The 17,927-nt window shown below is 49.2% G+C and overlaps 2 protein-coding genes across 4 annotated transcripts in view; one reads left to right on the top strand and one right to left on the bottom strand.

Annotated features, from left to right (window-relative positions):
- Nucleotides 1-17,352, top strand: part of SAMD8 (sterile alpha motif domain containing 8) — a 31,064-nt gene extending 13,712 nt beyond the window's left edge. Inside the window, exons 2-9 of one of the 3 annotated variants that reach the window (XM_078874599.1) lie at nt 2,172-2,227; nt 3,172-3,364; nt 6,552-6,719; nt 7,197-7,485; nt 8,297-8,392; nt 9,111-9,228; nt 14,095-14,245; nt 14,874-17,352. In XM_078874599.1, coding sequence (XP_078730725.1) covers nt 2,186-2,227; nt 3,172-3,364; nt 6,552-6,719; nt 7,197-7,485; nt 8,297-8,392; nt 9,111-9,228; nt 14,095-14,245; nt 14,874-15,178 — 1,362 coding nt within the window. In that variant the 5' untranslated portion in view covers nt 2,172-2,185 and the 3' untranslated portion in view covers nt 15,179-17,352. Of the gene's footprint in view, nt 1-2,168; nt 2,228-3,171; nt 3,365-6,551; nt 6,720-7,196; nt 7,486-8,296; nt 8,393-9,110; nt 9,229-11,341; nt 12,586-14,094; nt 14,246-14,873 lie in introns of those variants that run through there. The other 2 variants (XM_078874598.1, XM_078874600.1) reach the window with 2 other exon arrangements.
- DHX37 (DEAH-box helicase 37) overlaps nt 1-17,927 on the bottom strand; it is a 126,570-nt gene that overhangs the window by 57,497 nt on the left and 51,146 nt on the right. The gene's annotated exons all lie outside the window — the stretch shown is intronic.

The following is a 17,927-nucleotide window of genomic DNA, read 5'->3' as shown; positions in this document are numbered from 1 at the left end:
GCAGGCAATGTTGCCGTGTCTTGCTACGTGTCATCCGAGGCGAGTACGGTAATTTGCAGGTAATTTTTAGTGTTGGGATGTTTGGCCAATACCAGTTAAACTTGTGCGGTTTTTATTTTAGCCTAACACTGTACCGCAACTACTTTATGGGTCCTGATGCATAGAAATCAATGGATTATGGTGTCTCACGCTACGCCCGTTGAATATACAGTAAAACCTTGGATTGCGAGTAACTTGGTCTGCGAGTGTTTTGCAAGACGAGCAAAATTTTTAAATACATTTTAATTTGATAAACGAGCGAGGTCTTGCAATACGAGTAGTACGTGTCTACGCTTTGTCTGCCGAGCGTCACGTGATCACAACTGATATACGAGTGCTTTGATATACGAGCGCTTTGGATTACAAACACGTTTCCGGAACGAATTATGCTCGCAATCCAACGTTTTACTGTAATTCGTCTCGTTTTGCATTCCTGCCAATGGTAGAATCACCCAGAATGCACTCGATCTCATCAGGTCTCAGATGAGAAGATCGAGCCTAGATAGTGCTGGGATGGGCAAGCGCCATGCATAATAGGTGCTATGGGCTGTGGGACAATGTTTTGGGCAGCTTGGGAGAGTGCAACAAAGAGTCATTCGTGTCCTGAGCTTTTATTCAACACACGTCTCTGCTCCCCCACCTTGATCAAGCCCACACTGACTTGCGTGGTGAAGTATGGTCAGTAACCTCCACAATCCGCACGGCGGGGGCAGACCCTCGTTCAGCAGCGGGATGCCAAAAGCGCTGCATTTGTGTGGGTGTACACGTTTGTATGTGAGTGTACACGTTTGTATGTGTGTGCGTGTGTATACGTTTGTATGTGTGTGCGTGTGTACACGTTTGTATGTGAGTGTACACGTTTGTATGTGTGTGTGTGTATACGTTTGTATGTGTGCGTGTGTGTATACGTTTGTATGTGTGTGCGTGTGTACACGTTTGTATGTGTGTGTGTGTACACGTTTGTATGTGTGTGCGTGTGTATACGTTTGTATGTGTGTGCGTGTGTACACGTTTGTATGTGTGTGCGTGTGTACACGTTTGTATGTGAGTGTACACGTTTGTATGTGTGTGCGTGTGTACACGTTTGTATGTGAGTGTGTGTGTACACGTTTGTATGTGTGTGCGTGTGTATACGTTTGTATGTGTGTGCGTGTGTACACGTTTGTATGTGTGTGCGTGTGTACACGTTTGTATGTGTGTGCGTGTGTACACGTTTGTATGTGTGTGTGTGTGTATACGTTTGTATGTGTGTGCGTGTGTACACGTTTGTATGTGTGTGTGTGTGTATACGTTTGTATGTGTGTGCGTGCGTACACGTTTGTATGTGTGTGCGTGTGTACACGTTTGTATGTGTGTGTGTGTATACGTTTGTATGTGTGTGCGTGTGTATACGTTTGAATGTGTGTGCGTGTGTACACGTTTGTATGTGTGTGCGTGTGTACACGTTTGTATGTGTGTGCGTGTGTACACGTTTGTATGTGTGTGCGTGTGTACACGTTTGTATGTGTGTGCGTGTGTATACGTTTGTATGTGTGTGCGTGTGTACACGTTTGTATGTGTGTGCGTGTGTACACGTTTGTATGTGTGTGCGTGTGTATACGTTTGTATGTGTGTGCGTGTGTACACGTTTGTATGTGTGTGCGTGTGTACACGTTTGTATGTGTGTGCGTGTGTACACGTTTGTATGTGTGTGCGTGTGTACACGTTTGTATGTGTGTGCGTGTGTATACGTTTGTATGTGTGTGCGTGTGTACACGTTTGTATGTGTGTGCGTGTGTACACGTTTGTATGTGTGTGCGTGTGTACACGTTTGTATGTGTGTGCGTGTGTATACGTTTGTATGTGTGTGCGTGTGTACACGTTTGTATGTGTGTGCGTGTGTATACGTTTGTATGTGTGTGCGTGTGTACACGTTTGTATGTGTGTGCGTGTGTATACGTTTGTATGTGTGTGCGTGTGTACACGTTTGTATGTGTGTGCGTGTGTACACGTTTGTATGTGTGTGCGTGTGTATACGTTTTTATGTGCGTGTACGCGTTTGCACCACAAATTGTTCAGGCACTGGCCATCACACGTGTGGTTTCACTGGGTAAACATTAACTGTGTTCTCTATTTTCACTCCCTCGCAGCAGTGCGGTGAAGCAGGATGGAGGGTCAACAGGACGTGAGCAGCTGGGGCACAAAGGAGGTGGGTGTTTTTATTTTAGTCGACGATGACTACAACTATAATAAAAATCATCAAGCGGGACCTTGGCTACGTACGTTTGCATGTTGAGCTTCTTTCGCACCGTACGTAGCCACCTGTGCTAATTGCCGGTGCTACGACTACGACTGCCTGCCAAATAACAATACTCCTTTCATCTTCTTGGTTCTTTTGGTAAAGTCACGTAGAAGGAAAATAATAAAAATTAAATATGATAAAATGTTTATGTTTTATTTTTATTATTTCATTATTAGAAGGAAAATAATAAAATAAAATAAATTAACATAATAAAATCGATATGTTTTATTTTTATTATTAGAAGGAAAATAATACAAATAAAACATAACAAAATTATTATAATAAAAATAAAACATAATTAAAGTATAATATTTTTATTTTATTATTTTCCTTCTACGTGACTTTACCAAAAGAACCAAGAAGATGAATCCCTGCAGTCACGAAAGCTTTAAATTTAAAAATACTCCTTTGTCAAGGCGCTCTGCTCTTCCCACCCAGCTTAAAATACGCTGCCAAGTTTAGAAGTGTTCATTAGGACGCTGTCTTTCCGACAGCTTTGTTCTTCACCTGAGGACGGCTGCTTGTGTTGTGGCCGAAACGTCGTGAGAATTTTATCACATTTTATTTTTATTTTATTATTTCCCTTCTACGTGACTTTACCGACAGATCCAAGAATATGAATAACAATACTAGTAATAATACTATAATAGTGGTCATAATAACAATGAGTCCGATCTTCATCGCGCGCTCGTTATTCGTGCAGCGAGTCGCTGCGCGTAATCGCCGTGCCGCGTGTGCGAGGTTGGGCGTCGCACGTCATCGCCGTGCCGCGTGCGTCGCACGGACTCGTGGCGTCGCCGCCTGTGACCGCCACCGCCGCCGCCATCTGCTCCTTCGCGCGTCTCCACCAGGTGGGCACGTGGCTGCACAAAGAGGGCATGGGCGAGCTCTCGGAGCTGCTGAGCGACGTCCATCGCCTCGACGGGCCGGGGTTGCTGAGCCTCACGCAGGCCGAGCTGCTGTCGCCCCCCATCTGCATGAAGGTGTTGGGCGACGCCAAGAGGCTGATGCGAGCCGTCGCGTCGCTGCGTGCCGCCACGCGTGGTACGTGCCACGCGGCGTTGCCGCACATTTACTTGTCACCGTTGGCTCGTTCGTTGGCAGCGGCGTGGAGGGAGAGCCCTGAGACCGCCGTTGAGTCGGGTCGGGGGCCGAAATCCACGCTGGGCACGTCCGCGGAGTGGGTTGTGGTCACATCGGCCCCAGTCGTAGAGGGATGTCGGCTGAACGTGGACCCTGGCCTGGTTGGAAATCCGTTGCGAGAAGAGCCTGTGACCGCCGTGGAAGACGAACCGTGGGGTCGACAATGAGAACGTGGTTCTTAATGTCGTCAGCCGTTTAATCCACGTTTCTACATTCACATTTTACCTCGGGATGAGGAGTGAAGTGCGATCAAACAACCCCCAAGAAGGCCTTGCGAAAACTTCACTTGGACTTCATCCAACAGTTGATTGACAACGGGCTGTGAATTTGGAATTTTTATTATTTTTGAAGGGCTATTGTGACATTGCGAAAAAGTTTTGCTTGCGTGGCGGACATATATTTGTCAAGGTTGTCACTGATGAAACCTCAACACTACAACTAGCAATGTGTGTTGGAGTTTCTATTTTTTTTTATAATAAATGATATGCAAGGACAAGGCAACACATTTGACGAATACATTTTCACAGCTGCTTTTAATCCAAAATGTGGATTTCCAGGTGGGGGCTGCACTGCTGTCGACATCTTCATCAGTTTAATTCAATTTCAGTATAAACATTAAGAAACATCCGGGCGTGTGTTCCCTTCCCGGTGTAGTTTTCTGGGCGTTTTCGGGAGTTGAATTCAACTCCCGAAGACGCTTCAGAATAAAAATGCTCAACACGCAGCTAAATCCAGAAAAAAAATATTTGGAAGGGAACACACGGTCTCATGGGTGTTGTTGTTGTTTTGCTATTATTTGTATTATTTTTTATATTTGTAGCCCGGTGACGTATTCTACTTCTGTTCAGTCAGGAAAACCTCACGGGTATTTGACTTTGTGCGTGCTGTCACCAGGATGGCTCACGTGTGTTTTGTAGGAGCGTCGTAAACAAACCTGGCGATAGGATCACAAATCAAAACAAACATCACCAAATTTCGATTTAAAGCTTTCGTGACTGCAGGGATTCATCTTCTTGGTTCTTTCGGACGCTGTCTCCCCGACAGACCTGGTCTTCACCTGAGGACGGCTGCTTGCGTTGTGGCCGAAACGTCGTGAGAATAATTTTATTATGTTTTATTTTTATTATTTTATTATTTCCATTCTACGTGACTTTACCGAAAGAACCAAGAAGAAAACATCGCCGGCTTCGTCAACGACATTGCCCTCTAGCAAAACATACGCGGGCGGTCACGAGTGCCGCCTAGTCTTAAGAGCAGGGAGCTGCTGCTTCTGCTGCTGCCACTCTCGGTTCTGTCGGTTAATTAAACAAGACAAATTGTACGACAGAATGCCTAGCTTGGCCCATTCACGCTGGCCCGCTGTATATGCATTTGCCAGAGGTGCTCAGGCACAAATAACACAAAAGCCAATGCATTCATCAATAACATTGCCTTAAAAGTGAAATATATGTATAGAATGTACGCTGTATCGTGCAATGACCCTTTTTCCCAAGCAGAGAGACAAAGAGGCTGGAGAATTTAAATTTCGATTTAAAGCTTTCGTGACTGCAGGGATTCATCTTCTTGGTTCTTTCGGTAAAGTCACGTAACTTTACCGAAAGAACCAAGAAGAAGAGGCTGGAGAGTTTGAATCGTGGTTGGAGACTGCTACGCTATACACCCCCTGCAGTCGCAAACTATTATTCACTTATTTGCCCTGGCCTCTTTATCTCTGTGCTATGATGGAGGGTCATTGTCCAGAGCATCACCTATTACACGTTTTACTGGTAGGAACCTCCTGGTTACACCAGCCCACAGGGGTTTATTGTGTCCGTCGGGCAGGGAGGGGCTGGGTGGGGAGGGAGGGGCTGGGTGGGGAGGGGAGGGTGGGGAGGGGCTGGGTGGGGAAGGTGGGGCTGGGTGGGGAGGGGAGGGGCTGGGTGGGGAGGGTGGGGCTGGGTGGGGGGTGGGAGGGGTGGGGCTGGGTGGGGAGGGGCTGGTCACCCCGTGGTGCCCTTATAAAACTCAACGTTTAACCTACTCACCCCGGCTTGTGCCCGCCCTCACAGTCGGGCATATTTGCGGAATACACCACGCCGCCGTTGACCCTGCAGGCCATTGACCGAGCAACCCAACGTTCCTACCAGCTCCCTCCGCAGGAGGAATGTGTTCATGATTGCATCAATGTTATTGGCGAATGTGTTGAGTGTTTGTTGGCTGTGCTTGTGCGCCACTGCCAAGGCGGCATAACTTTTATTTTGTATAACTCCAAATTGGTGAATGATCGGTAGGGCGGTGCTTTTGTGAGGTTTGGGGGGGAGAGCCGTTTGAGGGCTTGGTGACACGAATACGCAGCACGCGTGCGTGGTGGTCGTGGTGCCAGGGGCACCTGACCACAGCTCGCGCAGTCCTGAACGTTGTATCCCGAAGTGACTTGCCACTGCATGGAGGCTCCATTTTGCAATCCGAGCAACGGTATCGATCGTCCTTTACTTTCACAGCACTTTCTTCGCTGAGTCTCACGACTCGTTTTTGTTTGTTGCGGTTGCACCCGATTCAAGAGCCGAATGGCTCACAGGGCTATACCTAATAAATGAACTTGAACTTGAACTTCTTTCTTCAGGAGGGTTCTGCCAAGTCTTTTTTGAGCAGTCGGGGACTTTTAATTATTGCTGTGAATCTTACAATTGAGTGATTTGCGGGGCGATACATTTTGTTTTTGGCAAATTCGGACCGTGACGCCAGCACGCAGTGCCCTCACTCTCATTAATTAACGGCAATTGCGACACGAAGGAATGTTACGGTTAATGCGCCCACAGTATTAACCAGGGCGGCCGCTGGAATCGAACCGTGAAGCTCTGCAAGAGGGGGGGTGTATGCACAACTACTAGCGCTCAAAATCTATCTACACGCAGATGTCAACAGCCGACTTGCTGTGGCAGGCAGGCACGCATCGCACACAGTGATGATGATGTGTCCGTTATGCAATAGAACACCATGTGGATTGCACTTCAACCCTGCATTGCAGCTGTGAGCCAGGATAGCACCATTCACGGTAAGCTCAGTTAGCTACTGTCTAATTGCCATGTATTTTTGTAATTGTGTACAGGAAGCTATGAGTTGGAAGGCCCATGCAGCTCGTATGGCCAATGTTGCTGTTTTCACTTCCACGAGCACCAGTTACTCTCATCAGATCAAGGTTATGGTGCAAGGTCGCAGCAGCAGCAGCATATGCAGCAGGTGGCGGAGAGAGGGAATGATCATCGCTACACCAACGGTTCGTATTTAAAAAATCTCCTAAAGTTGTATTCCGATTGCGCTATTGAGAATGGCTCATCGAAGTGGATGTGACAGAACTACATCTGAGATCCCTTCCAGTAGGGGGCAGCACTTTCCCACCCACCCACCTGCAGAGAGTAATGTTCGTTGCATGACAAACAAATATTTTAAAATTCTCAGAGCTCGAATTTACTCAAATTAACATGCAGAGCCATATTTAATACGGTGGATTGTTTTGCGTGCAGTTGTTGATGACCTGGCTGAGACTATGAACTCTACTTTAAAAAAACCCATGCAATGGTTGGTCTATAACTTCTATTGCACGAATATAGCTCTCCTTGGATGCATTAAAAGTTCAGACGTCACGTCTCTAAAGGGCATTATAACTGCCGGGCCTACGGTGCGAGTTTAAACAGAGCCGGCGTTTGCGTCGCACCCGCGCCGCTCATCAACCCCGTCTCCGGCTCCTCCGCAGGCGTGCCGTATCGCAGAATCGCGTTGCGCGCGCACCAACCAGGCGGCGTGCAGTCGAGCCTGCAGAACGCGCCGCCTGCAGCGCCGGCTGGCGGGGCGCGGGGGGGCGGCGGGCAGGGCAGAGGTCACGGCGGCGGGCGTAAGCTCGACCCCGAGTACTGGAAGACGCTCGTGAGCTTGGTGTACGTCGTGCTCGTGTTCGGGGCCACGGCCTTCGTCATGGTGATCGTGCACGACCGCGTGCCCGACATGGAAACCTACCCCCCCCTGCCCGACATCTTCCTTGACAAGTGAGGCAGTGCGGCAGTGCGGCATGCTGCTGGGTCGGGGTAACGAAAGCGATGGGCGAGAGTTACAAGGAAAAACGAAAAGGTGCAGCCCTGCAATGTCTTGCTCCCGTCACTGCTGGCGGAAGGGTCTCTACTACAGGGAGCTCTTGAGAGCCCTCTCTAAACGGCATTTGGCCTACTCTTCCACGTAGGCCAGGCGTCTTGGAAGCGGTGGGAGTTCCCATTGTCGCCCTAGCAACATGTGACCTGCCAGTCGACGAACTGTGGTGCACCCATTTATACAGCTGGGTGGACGGAGGTGGAGGGATTTGTGAAACTTTGTTTCAGCTGCCGCGCCGGGAGATCCAATCCACCCCGTTACCTGTGCATGGCAATTCCAGTGTGCTAGCCATGACACCGCCGCAGCATCCCTGGGTGGGGGGTGAGGTTACAATTATGTTTCTTTTAAGCAAGGTTTTTTGTTGTTATAGATAACATAGCTTGGAAATGTAATATACTTATTTTGTCACGGCAGATGTGTGTTGAAATCTTCTTTGGCACCGTACGTAGTCGGAGGTGCGGGGGAAGGACAACAAACTGAACACAAAGAGCAGTTTTAACGAATTTTGTTCTCAAATTCGATGTCTCAACGCGCGATTGTGAAATTCCCAGACCCGTAATTAAAGGTTTGCTCCTCTGACCGATGTTGGGTCGGGGTGTAATATTTTAATGCAGATTTTGCAACAATTAATTTCGCAATACAGCGACGTCATGCACCTGTGTGGTCGTTGTTTGCCGTGCTGATGGCAGTGCCGCTGTGCGTGTGTCCCAGCGTTCCACGGATCCCATGGGCCTTTGCCATGACCGAGGTGTGTGGCCTTATCCTCACCACCATCTGGAGCTCCGTACTCGTGTTTCACAAGCACAGGTAAACGCATGACCATGTGCAGTGGATATTTTCGGGCCAGCGCCTGCCCAGTATTAATCTTGGGGAGGGTTGTTAAATAAGACTTTAAGCGCACGTCACTGCTGTACAGTTTAACCCGAGTCACCGTCATGACGAAGAAATAGGTGGAAGGCTGAAGAGATCAAATTAAGAAGTAAGAAAACATCCAGAAATTGGTTTGGAACGTTTCTGTAAAAATATGAGAGGGCACCTGCGACACGTGTGGTTAACGGAAGAGTCCAAGGGCACGAGTTCTCCCTTTGCATCACTCCACCACGTGGTCCAGAAATAAACTTTTCTAACTCTTTTGTAATTCGACTTTTTGAAAATACACCAAATATTGATTTTGATGAACGAGGCTATGGAGTCTCACCGAGCCAAACGTTGGCCACTGTTGAGAATTCTAGGAGAAGGGGGTGGAATGGCGCAAAGCTGGCCTTTGTTTTTCAATCGCGCGCACGATTTTATTCGATATAACTCCTGCTACTTATGCAGCGAATTAGACTCAGCCTTAAATGAGTACCTAGTACTGTTTAGACGTCATCACTGGGGAGACAAAATAGTCGGGCATGGTGCTAGCCACACCGCTCACTCGTGCACCATTCCGGCCTTCATAGGTGCTGGATAATAACACTTATCCAGTTTGTTAAAGGCTACACGGGGGAGCTTTGCCTCTGTGTGTGTGTGTGTGTCTGCTCAGGTCCATCCTGCTGCGCCGCATGTTCTCGCTGATAGGCACCGTGTTCCTGCTGCGCTGCGTCACCATGTTTGTGACGTCGCTGTCGGTGCCGGGCGTGCACCTGCAGTGCTCGGGGAAGGTACGTGCTGCGTGCGCTGCTCCCTTGGTGACAGTGATCGCCTACAAGCCCCCAATGTCGTGCTAGGGGGTTGGCCCCCACCCATAGCAGACGACGAAAAATCCCTGACCCGGGCAACTCGCACAAAACTGGCTCAACTCCGTTCAGGTTACTGCTGCTCCGTGCTAGCCGATTACCAAAATCGAATCGACTCAAACGCCCCAAACTGTTGGCCCTTTGTGCCAAGCAATGCCAGGAGACGTCTCCCATTTTCTCAGTTGCCCAAAACGCGGGCCAAAAATTAAATCGATTGATCTCTGGCTAAACCCTTCCAAAGTGGCGACACAACGCCACCTATAAACAGAAAGTGCGAGGAAAACAACAACAGCAGCAGCCACCATGCCGCCACGAGCTGGCGATGACATCACCACTGTGCAGGTGCCAGACACAGTCAGCTGGCCAGCGGATTAGTTGATTACTTTACAGGATCGCTTATTGGCACTCATTAGACCAGTTTTTTACTAAACAAATTGACACGATTGAACTGTGGTTTGGAAATACAGGTACTGCAGCACCCATTACATGCGTACGCATTCGTAAGACGGCGATAGTCAACGCAGCATGAGCACACCGAGTAATAATAACATTTCGATTTGAAGCTTTCGTGACTGCAGGGATTCATCTTCTTGGTTCTTTCGGTAAAGTCACGTAGAATGGAAATAATAAAATAATAAAAATTAAACATTCTAAAATTATTCTCACGACGTTTCGGCCACAACGCAAGCAGCCGTCCTCAGGTGGAGAACAGGTCTGTCGAGAAGACAGAGTCTGAATCTCTCAGTCTGAATCTCTCAGACTGAGAGATTCTTCTCGACAGACCTGTTCTCCACCTGAGGACGGAGAAGACAGAGTCTGAATCTCTCAGTCTGAATCTCTCAGACTGAGAGATTATTCTCGACAGACCTGTTCTCCACCTGAGGACGGCTGCTTGCGTTGTGGCCGAAACGTCGTGAGAATTATTTTATTATGTTTTATTTTTATTATTTTATTATTTCCCTTCTACGTGACTTTACCGAAAGAAACAAGAAGATGATAATAACATTACGAATAATAATTTAACAGCCTTTTGTCAATCCACTGCTGGATAGGGCCCTCCCCATACCGCCTTGTTCGCGAGGGTTGTTGTACCATACTTCACCACGCCGGTCAGTGCAGAGCGGTGAAGTGGTGGGGCAGAATTGGCTCCGGTGTCGCTCGCCACCGATGATCGCCGTGGCTGGCGACCGAACTGGGGCCGCCGGGTTCGCAGTACGCCTAAGCGCCACCACTCCACCTCCTACTTAGCAGAAATTTGAGGATCTCCAGTTCTTTCGGTAAAGTCACGTAGAATGGAAATAATAAAATAATAAAAATAAAACATAATAAAATAATTCTCACGACGTTTCAGCCACAATGCAAGCAGCCATCCTCAGGTGGAGAACAGGTCTGTCGAGGAGACAGACTCTGTCTCAGGTGGAGAACAGGTCTGTCGAGGAGACAGAGTCTGTCTCCTCGACAGACCTGTTCTCCACCTGAGGACGGCTGCTTGCGTTGTGGCCGAAACGTCGTGAAAATTATTTTATTATGTTTTATTTTTATTATTGTATTATTTCCATTCTACGTGACTTTACCGAAAGAACCAAGAAGATGATATCCAGTTGTTCAGACGCGGCACCAGGATGGACGAGTCTTTGTCTCGTGACGATGTCATCGGTTGTAAAATCCAAGCACACGCGTGTTTGGAGCGGAATGAGTATATTCCAGCGGATGACCAAATATGAAAATGCGATGGTGCCACCTCCGATTAACACGGTTGGTGACGCACTGTGCGAAAGAAGTTCAAAATACATGCGTACAACAGGCCATGTATGGGAGTTGGCATTATCGGGGTTCTCCAAGAATGTCAGTGACCTGAGCACAGAGTATGGGATGAAAGTGGTTGATTGTGATGCTGTATTCTGGGTAATGTTTACACAGTACGTTTAATTCCACTTTGATTCTCCCCTCCGTGCTTTTCTCTGTCCCTTCTCTTTCTCTGATCTTTCCCTCTGTCCCATTTCGTCTCATCACCCTCCCTTCAATCTGCAATTTTCAGGAAAATCAACAAGTAAGTTACCTGAATTTCTCCGACTCGGTACCCGAACGGCTCAATGGAACTAACGGACCTCGACAACGCGGTGCGCGTGTACCTGTCTGCGTTACGCGTCTCGTGGCTCTCACTGCATGTGCTGACCAACGCCAGTCTCATCCAGAGCTATGGGTTGTTTTTTATTTCGCGCACAAGTGTGTTGTCGGGGTGTGCGCGCGACAGAGGTGGAAAACGGGTTTTGATTCCTTACCCGTAACCTGTACCCGGCCGCACCAGGGTCGCAAATGGGTACCCGTACCCGGCCGGGTACCCGTTCCCTACCCGTACCCTACCAGAAATGAGTGACAAACGGTGACTCATCAGTGACTCACGGCTTACCCGTACCCGTACCCTGCCGCACCAGGGTCGCAAAAGGCTACCCGTACCCGTACCCAGCCGGGTACGGGTAGCCGGGTATCGGGTAGGGTACGGGTATCGGGTACCCGATTGCGACCTCTGGCAGCGCGCCCACACGCCCCACCACTCCGTGCCAGTCTGTGCCGGAGCGTCCGTGCTCGTGCCAGCAGCAGCGGCAGCAGCAGCAGCGGCAGCAGCAGCGGCAGCAGCAGCAGCGGCAGCAGCGGCAGCATCAGCAGCAGCAGCAGCAGCAGCACCCCCCAGAGGGCTCGCTTAGAAACGGGCGCCAAATCCTCTTCGCCACGGTGGGCCCAGCACCGGTGGTGATGTCAACCCCGCTTGGCTTCCGAGATACGAGCTCTTCGTGCCGCACGTGCCCGGGTGATTCGGTCGTTGGCTAACCTACATTGGACGGTAAAAGCTCACAAAGCCAGACTCCGGCGAGCCCGGATTTTTGGGTAAGCTGGCGAGACCACCGATATGAAGACATGGATCAATATAGACGTTATAAACTCAGAGCGGCACGCTGCTGCGTGCGGTAGGGTGCGGTGTAAACGGCTGTGCTAACCTTGCGGGAGGAAATTCTCTTAATCGCCTACGAGGAAGTGTAAGGCACCTTCCCCAACCAACCTTTGTCATCCACTAAAATGCAACGTGTACGAGAAATGCTAAAGCTATCAGCATCCTGTGCTGTTCTTTTTTATAGGTTTGGTGCCATTGAACGTATTCTACATCCCGCTTTTATTTAATTTTACAAAAATAAAAATACCGTAAACTCTACCGTACATCTTCTTGATTCTTTCGGTAAAGTCACGTAGAATGGAAATAATAAAATAATAAAGTAAAACATAATAAAATCATTCTCACGAATTATTAAAATAATAAAACATAATAAAATAATTCTCACAAATTATTTTATTATGTTTTATTCTTATTATTTTATTATTTCTCTTCTACGTGACTTTACCGAAAGAACCAAGAAGATGAATCCCTGCAGTCACGAAAGCTTTAAATCGAAACTCTACCGTACAGTTTATTGGATGTAAGTATCAGCCTCCCCCCCCCCCCACTCTGCCTCTTGGTGATGGTGATTTAAATTAAACAGTGCAGAAAACAAATGATTAAAAATAATATATTATTAAACGTAAAATATGAAGATTAGAAATACCTACTGATATGTTGTGAAATTATTACGTGCTAATTTAATATGTTAGGTGTTCAGTATAAATTAATGGGAATAATTTATTATTTATTTGACATTTCGCAGGCATCCGCCATAGCAGGAAAGCCTCTGTCCCACATGAGTCTGGCTTTTGGGGGTTTTACTTGATCGCTGTGGATGCAGAGCGGCTAAACGTTTCGCTTGACCAGCTCTGTAAGTCGGCACACGGGAAGCACCAAGTGGCCGCACGCGTAAAACAACTTAAGTGAAAATCGCCCCTTAACTGACCACTGATTTAAATATAAAAGTATACACCAGGTGAAATTGTTGCTAGTGGCCCTTGTGACAGATGGCCATTGCCCAAAAAGCGTCACCTGTGAAGAAGAACCGTTACCCGAAACGTCCACCTCTTCTATACTTTATCGTGTGAAGGCCACGGCACTGTTGACGAACGTTATGCGTGCCTGTGCACCACTGCCAATGCAGCAGCATCGCCACCAAGTAATGTGTCTGAGTTACGTGTGCGGGTGAAGGCAATGTTGCACTTCAGTTGTTCCGTGCCTCCCCTGGCCCCAGCACGCGGTGGCTTGGTCGCGGGCACGCGAGGTCTCCCTGTGCAAATCGCACGCGGCCCGTTCTGTGGCTACGCGCTGGCTCCAAACACATTTCTGTGCAACTACCCATGGCTTTCGGACGGGGCTATGCTTGCACGCTGTCGGTGTGCTGCCCATGCGGCCGTGGTCTCGGTGTCGGCGTTGTGCATGGCTCAGTGCAGCTCCTGGCAAAACCCATGGCTTCTGGCGGAAGCGGTGCTTTCCATGCTTTGTGCAGGTGTCGGCGAGCGGGTGTGTGACGCGGCCACGCATGCGTGCGTTGCGCGTGTTTGTGCGAACACTCTCATCCGCGTACCTGGTCATACGCTGTGCGCGTGGTCGTGCCTGCGGGCGGGCGGGCGTGTGTGTGTGTTCACATGGAAACGACTAGGGTGCCATCTCATGAGTGGCGGTGCATTCTGGGTATTGGTCTTTGCACAGCTAGCGAAATGGGGCGTCCCCCCCCCCTCCCCGTCCCTTTTCCCACCTGTGCCTTGTGGGTAACCCTGGCACAGTTGCGACTGCCAGCACACTTGAAGGCTCCGCCGCCGGGTTTGAAACGTGGTCGTTGACGTTGCGACGGGTTTGTGTCTCGCGCTGCGCCCCAGTTGTACAGTGACTTTGGGGCGAAGCTCGAGCGAGCGTTGAAGATTTGGTCGGGGTTCGGGATGACGCTGACGGGCGTGCACACGTGCGGGGACTACATGTTCAGCGGACACACGGTCATCCTCACCATGCTCAACTTCTTCGTCACCGAGTGTAAGCCGCGCTCTGCTTATCAAATGCACCGGACGTAACCTTGAAATGCACTCTTCGCACATTAATTTCGAACGGTAACAATAGTTGCAACGTGTTGGGCGCCGTCAGAGTATTCGATCCCTCGCCGAAGACGGAGAACGATTCAGAGTGGTGAGGAGGGAACCGTAGACAAGCGGGAAGGCAGTCACGCAAATGAGCTGGCACCAAAAAATGCTCAAGCTCTGCAGTCCTCTACATATTAAGGTGTTACCGGCCAATTAATAAGGGATTCAAAATAGATTAATTTTTTTGGGTCAGATCGCATAAAAAACATTGTGTTTACATGTGGGAGGAAACCGGAGCGTTCGGATACAACCCCCCACACGTGCGAGGGGGAAACACTCTATCCCATACGGATGGAGCAGGAGGAGTCCACATTTTTGCTCTAGCGCATTTTGGCGAGCCGCGACGCAACATTTGTGCGGCGATCCACCAACCCTCACCTCCACAGTGCTGGATTGCAGGCCACGTGCATCACCACCGTCACCGCCACCACGACCGCCCACGTATTGATCATTTCTGATTGACGATGACGACGACACCACAGTTAGGAAGCCGGGTGGTCTCTGCCTTTGCGTGCGTGCTGCAGACACGCCCATCACCTGGCACTACCTGCACACGCTCTCCTGGGTGCTCAACCTCTTTGGCATCTTCTTCATCCTGGCGGCCCACGAGCACTACACCATCGACGTGGTGGTGGCCTTCTACCTGACGACGCGCCTCTTCCTCTACTACCACACGCTGGCGGCCGCGGGCACCTCCCGCCACTCGCGCCGCGCCCGCGTCTGGTTCCCCATGTTCTACTTCTGCGAGTGCCGTGTCGACGGGCCCGTGCCCAACCAGTACCACTACCCCCAGTTCGTGTCTGCGGTGCGAGCCAAGGTGGGGCTCTAGGGCACGGCACCTGGGCCCGCGTCCCCCCCCCCTCCCCCGTCACCGGTGGCCCTTCACTCGCGATTGGCACGGTTGGCTACGTACGGTGCGAAAGAAGTTCAACGTACACACGTACGTTCGCGCCGGTCCTGTGAGCCAAGGTGGGACTGGAGGCCGACGCGACACCGGCTTGCGGGGCCCGTGCTGGAGCCGCGCGCGCGAGACTTCCACACTCCTGCAGTCTCCCACCGTGCACTTGAAGGGCTCAGACTGATAGAAACACGAACGGCTGTGACTGTGATCGCCGTGGCTTCGCTTGAAATGCCACGACGCGTGGTTGTTCTCTCTCCGCTGTTTTCGCGCGGTACGACATTCAAACAGACCTGACAACTGAACGGATATCTCCTGAGTTCACGAAGATACTCTGCACTTCGTCAGCGTCAACATACATACATCGGAGCCCGATTAACCGTGGTGCCATTGTGACTCTCATGGGTGGGCACCGATTCTGTACAGGGACCCCCAAACATGATGGTTATGGCTGGTGGGCCTTAAAGTGGCTATTGCTACCACTGCCTTCCCTCTACGTAGCGAATGAGAGCAGAGACGTGCGTGGCGTGTACGTCACTTTTCTGGTGGTGAAATATATACGCGCGTGCGCGTGCGTAAGTGGGCGTGCAATTTTATTTTCCGTAGTTTTGTGTTTACAAAAAGACCCTTTGACAGTTTTGTCTGTGGTGGGCAGTGTGCGATTCAAACTCTAGGATTGAATATAACAAGTTGCTTTGAGGAAGGCTGCCTTCCAGGTGACTTATACGATGCTTAGTTCGTTGTGGTAAAGCAATAAGCAATTAACGGAATGTTTGATTAAGTGTTAAAAATACACTTTACATTTACAGTGATGACTCGTTTTAGATTTCAGTTTCCCCGCAAATTGGTATGGTTTGTTTTATCGGAGACTTTTTAATCACTCACAGGTGTTATTATATCTCATCGCATGTATTCACATTTAATTCATTGTTATTACATTTCTTTACCTTGTGCCAATGAGCGATGGAGCAATGTGTGGGTACTACCCACCTCTTTCAAGACATCCGTGTGACCGGCGGGGAAAAGTAGGCCAAAAGCACTCTCTGATGCCTCCTCTTCGTGGGGAACCTTCTGCTAGCAGTGGTGTGAGCGAGGAATTGCAGAGCGACATCTTTAACTTTTATTTTTACCGTGCGTAACTGGGCAGCCGCATCAACAATACCCATTAAGTTTGCTACATTTTCCACTCGTTGAGTTGTGAACATTCTTAAGTTTCTACCTCTTATACTCTGCAAAGTTCTCTATTACCTCTCATTATTGTCACATCCTTCTACTTATATGACTGACCTGATGTTTTATTTTGTTCGTCATATTGCTGAATGCTGGCCTTGCAACCCCGACGTCACAGTTCGATTTCCTTGGCGCGCGACATTTGAAACGATGGAGCAAATTTGCAAAAATTAAAAAAAATTCTAAAATTTTAACATTTTTAAAAATTTCTAAAATGTTAAAAAAATTCAAACATTTTAAAAATTTAAATTTTTTTCAAAATTTCAAAAATTTCAAAGATGTCCCCCTGCACTTTGGTCCACCCAGCAGTATGATTGCGGACGCCACGGTTAGTCGATGGGCAGGTCGCTGCGGGAGGGTACGGCCGCTTCAAAGACCGCTTGCCAGCGTGGAAGAGTCGGTCAAATATTTCCCAAAGGGGCCTCTGTAGAGCTTCCTCTAGTGGAGGCCCTCTCCCCTAGCAGGAGGTGTGACCAGGCAAATCGCAGGGCTGCACCTTCACCTTATTTAAATGTATTGTTGTACTTTGATTTCATCTTTTATTCACATTTCAAGTGTGCTCCTGGCATCACCGAGGCACGAGGCCAACAAGCGTCCCGGCACGACTCCCGCAGCGAGCGACGCGCTGTCATGGCGCCAACTGTTGAAGGCGTCTCCGTGGCGAAACTATTTCCAGCGTCGTCGTGTGGTGGTGTGGTAATGCCGCGTCATTAGCGGGATGATGCATGCCGTTTGTATTCAACATTTCTTTATGGCCTCGGTGCTAGGCCGTACCGAATTGAGTGGCAAAAAAACGTGTGTATATTTTTTTGTACGTTCATTGGTGACCGAGTCGAGACTTTTTCAACTTTCTTCGCTTGAGAACTTGGTTTTATTTTGGGATGTGGGGGGGGATGGTGGTGGGGGAGTGGGTGGGAATGTGTGGGGAGGGGGACATTGTGAGGGGAGTGAAGGCCCCTGACCAGTTTGTGAAGCCAGGATCTCGTCAGTGCTGCCCCATGAGCCATTGGACTGCGTTTTCTGTAGCATCCCTCTTAGCAAAAGGATATGAGGCTGATTAAAAAAAACATAAGTAATGGAGAGATTTAGACTGATAAAATGATTGTGATAATGCTGTGTGGTGGTTAATTATTTGATGCCAAATCATACAAACTTACATTTGGTGACCTAAAGAGAATTTAAAAATTTTCCAGTTGTGAGAATTCACACAATCGATACAAGGGGGCCGGGGATGCTCCCGCAGTGTAACGGTGTGACGGTCAGCACACCGGACTTGCAATCCGGAGGTCACCGCATGGATACGATCTCCCGGCGCGGCAGTTGAAACAACGGTGCAAAGTTTTTTTTAAATCCACCGCGCCCCTGTCCACCCAGTAGCATATAAATGGGTGACACCGCAGTTGATCGATCGGCGGCTCGTGTGTGGTGGGGCAAAGTGTGGGTCGCCCCA

The sequence above is a fragment of the Lampetra fluviatilis genome, chromosome 39, assembly GCF_964198595.1.
Source record: "Lampetra fluviatilis chromosome 39, kcLamFluv1.1, whole genome shotgun sequence".
In the NCBI taxonomy this organism is placed as follows: Eukaryota; Metazoa; Chordata; class Hyperoartia; order Petromyzontiformes; family Petromyzontidae; genus Lampetra; species Lampetra fluviatilis.
The sequence above is the reverse complement of the archived record's forward strand: the minus strand, read 5'-3'. Positions and strand labels throughout refer to the sequence as shown.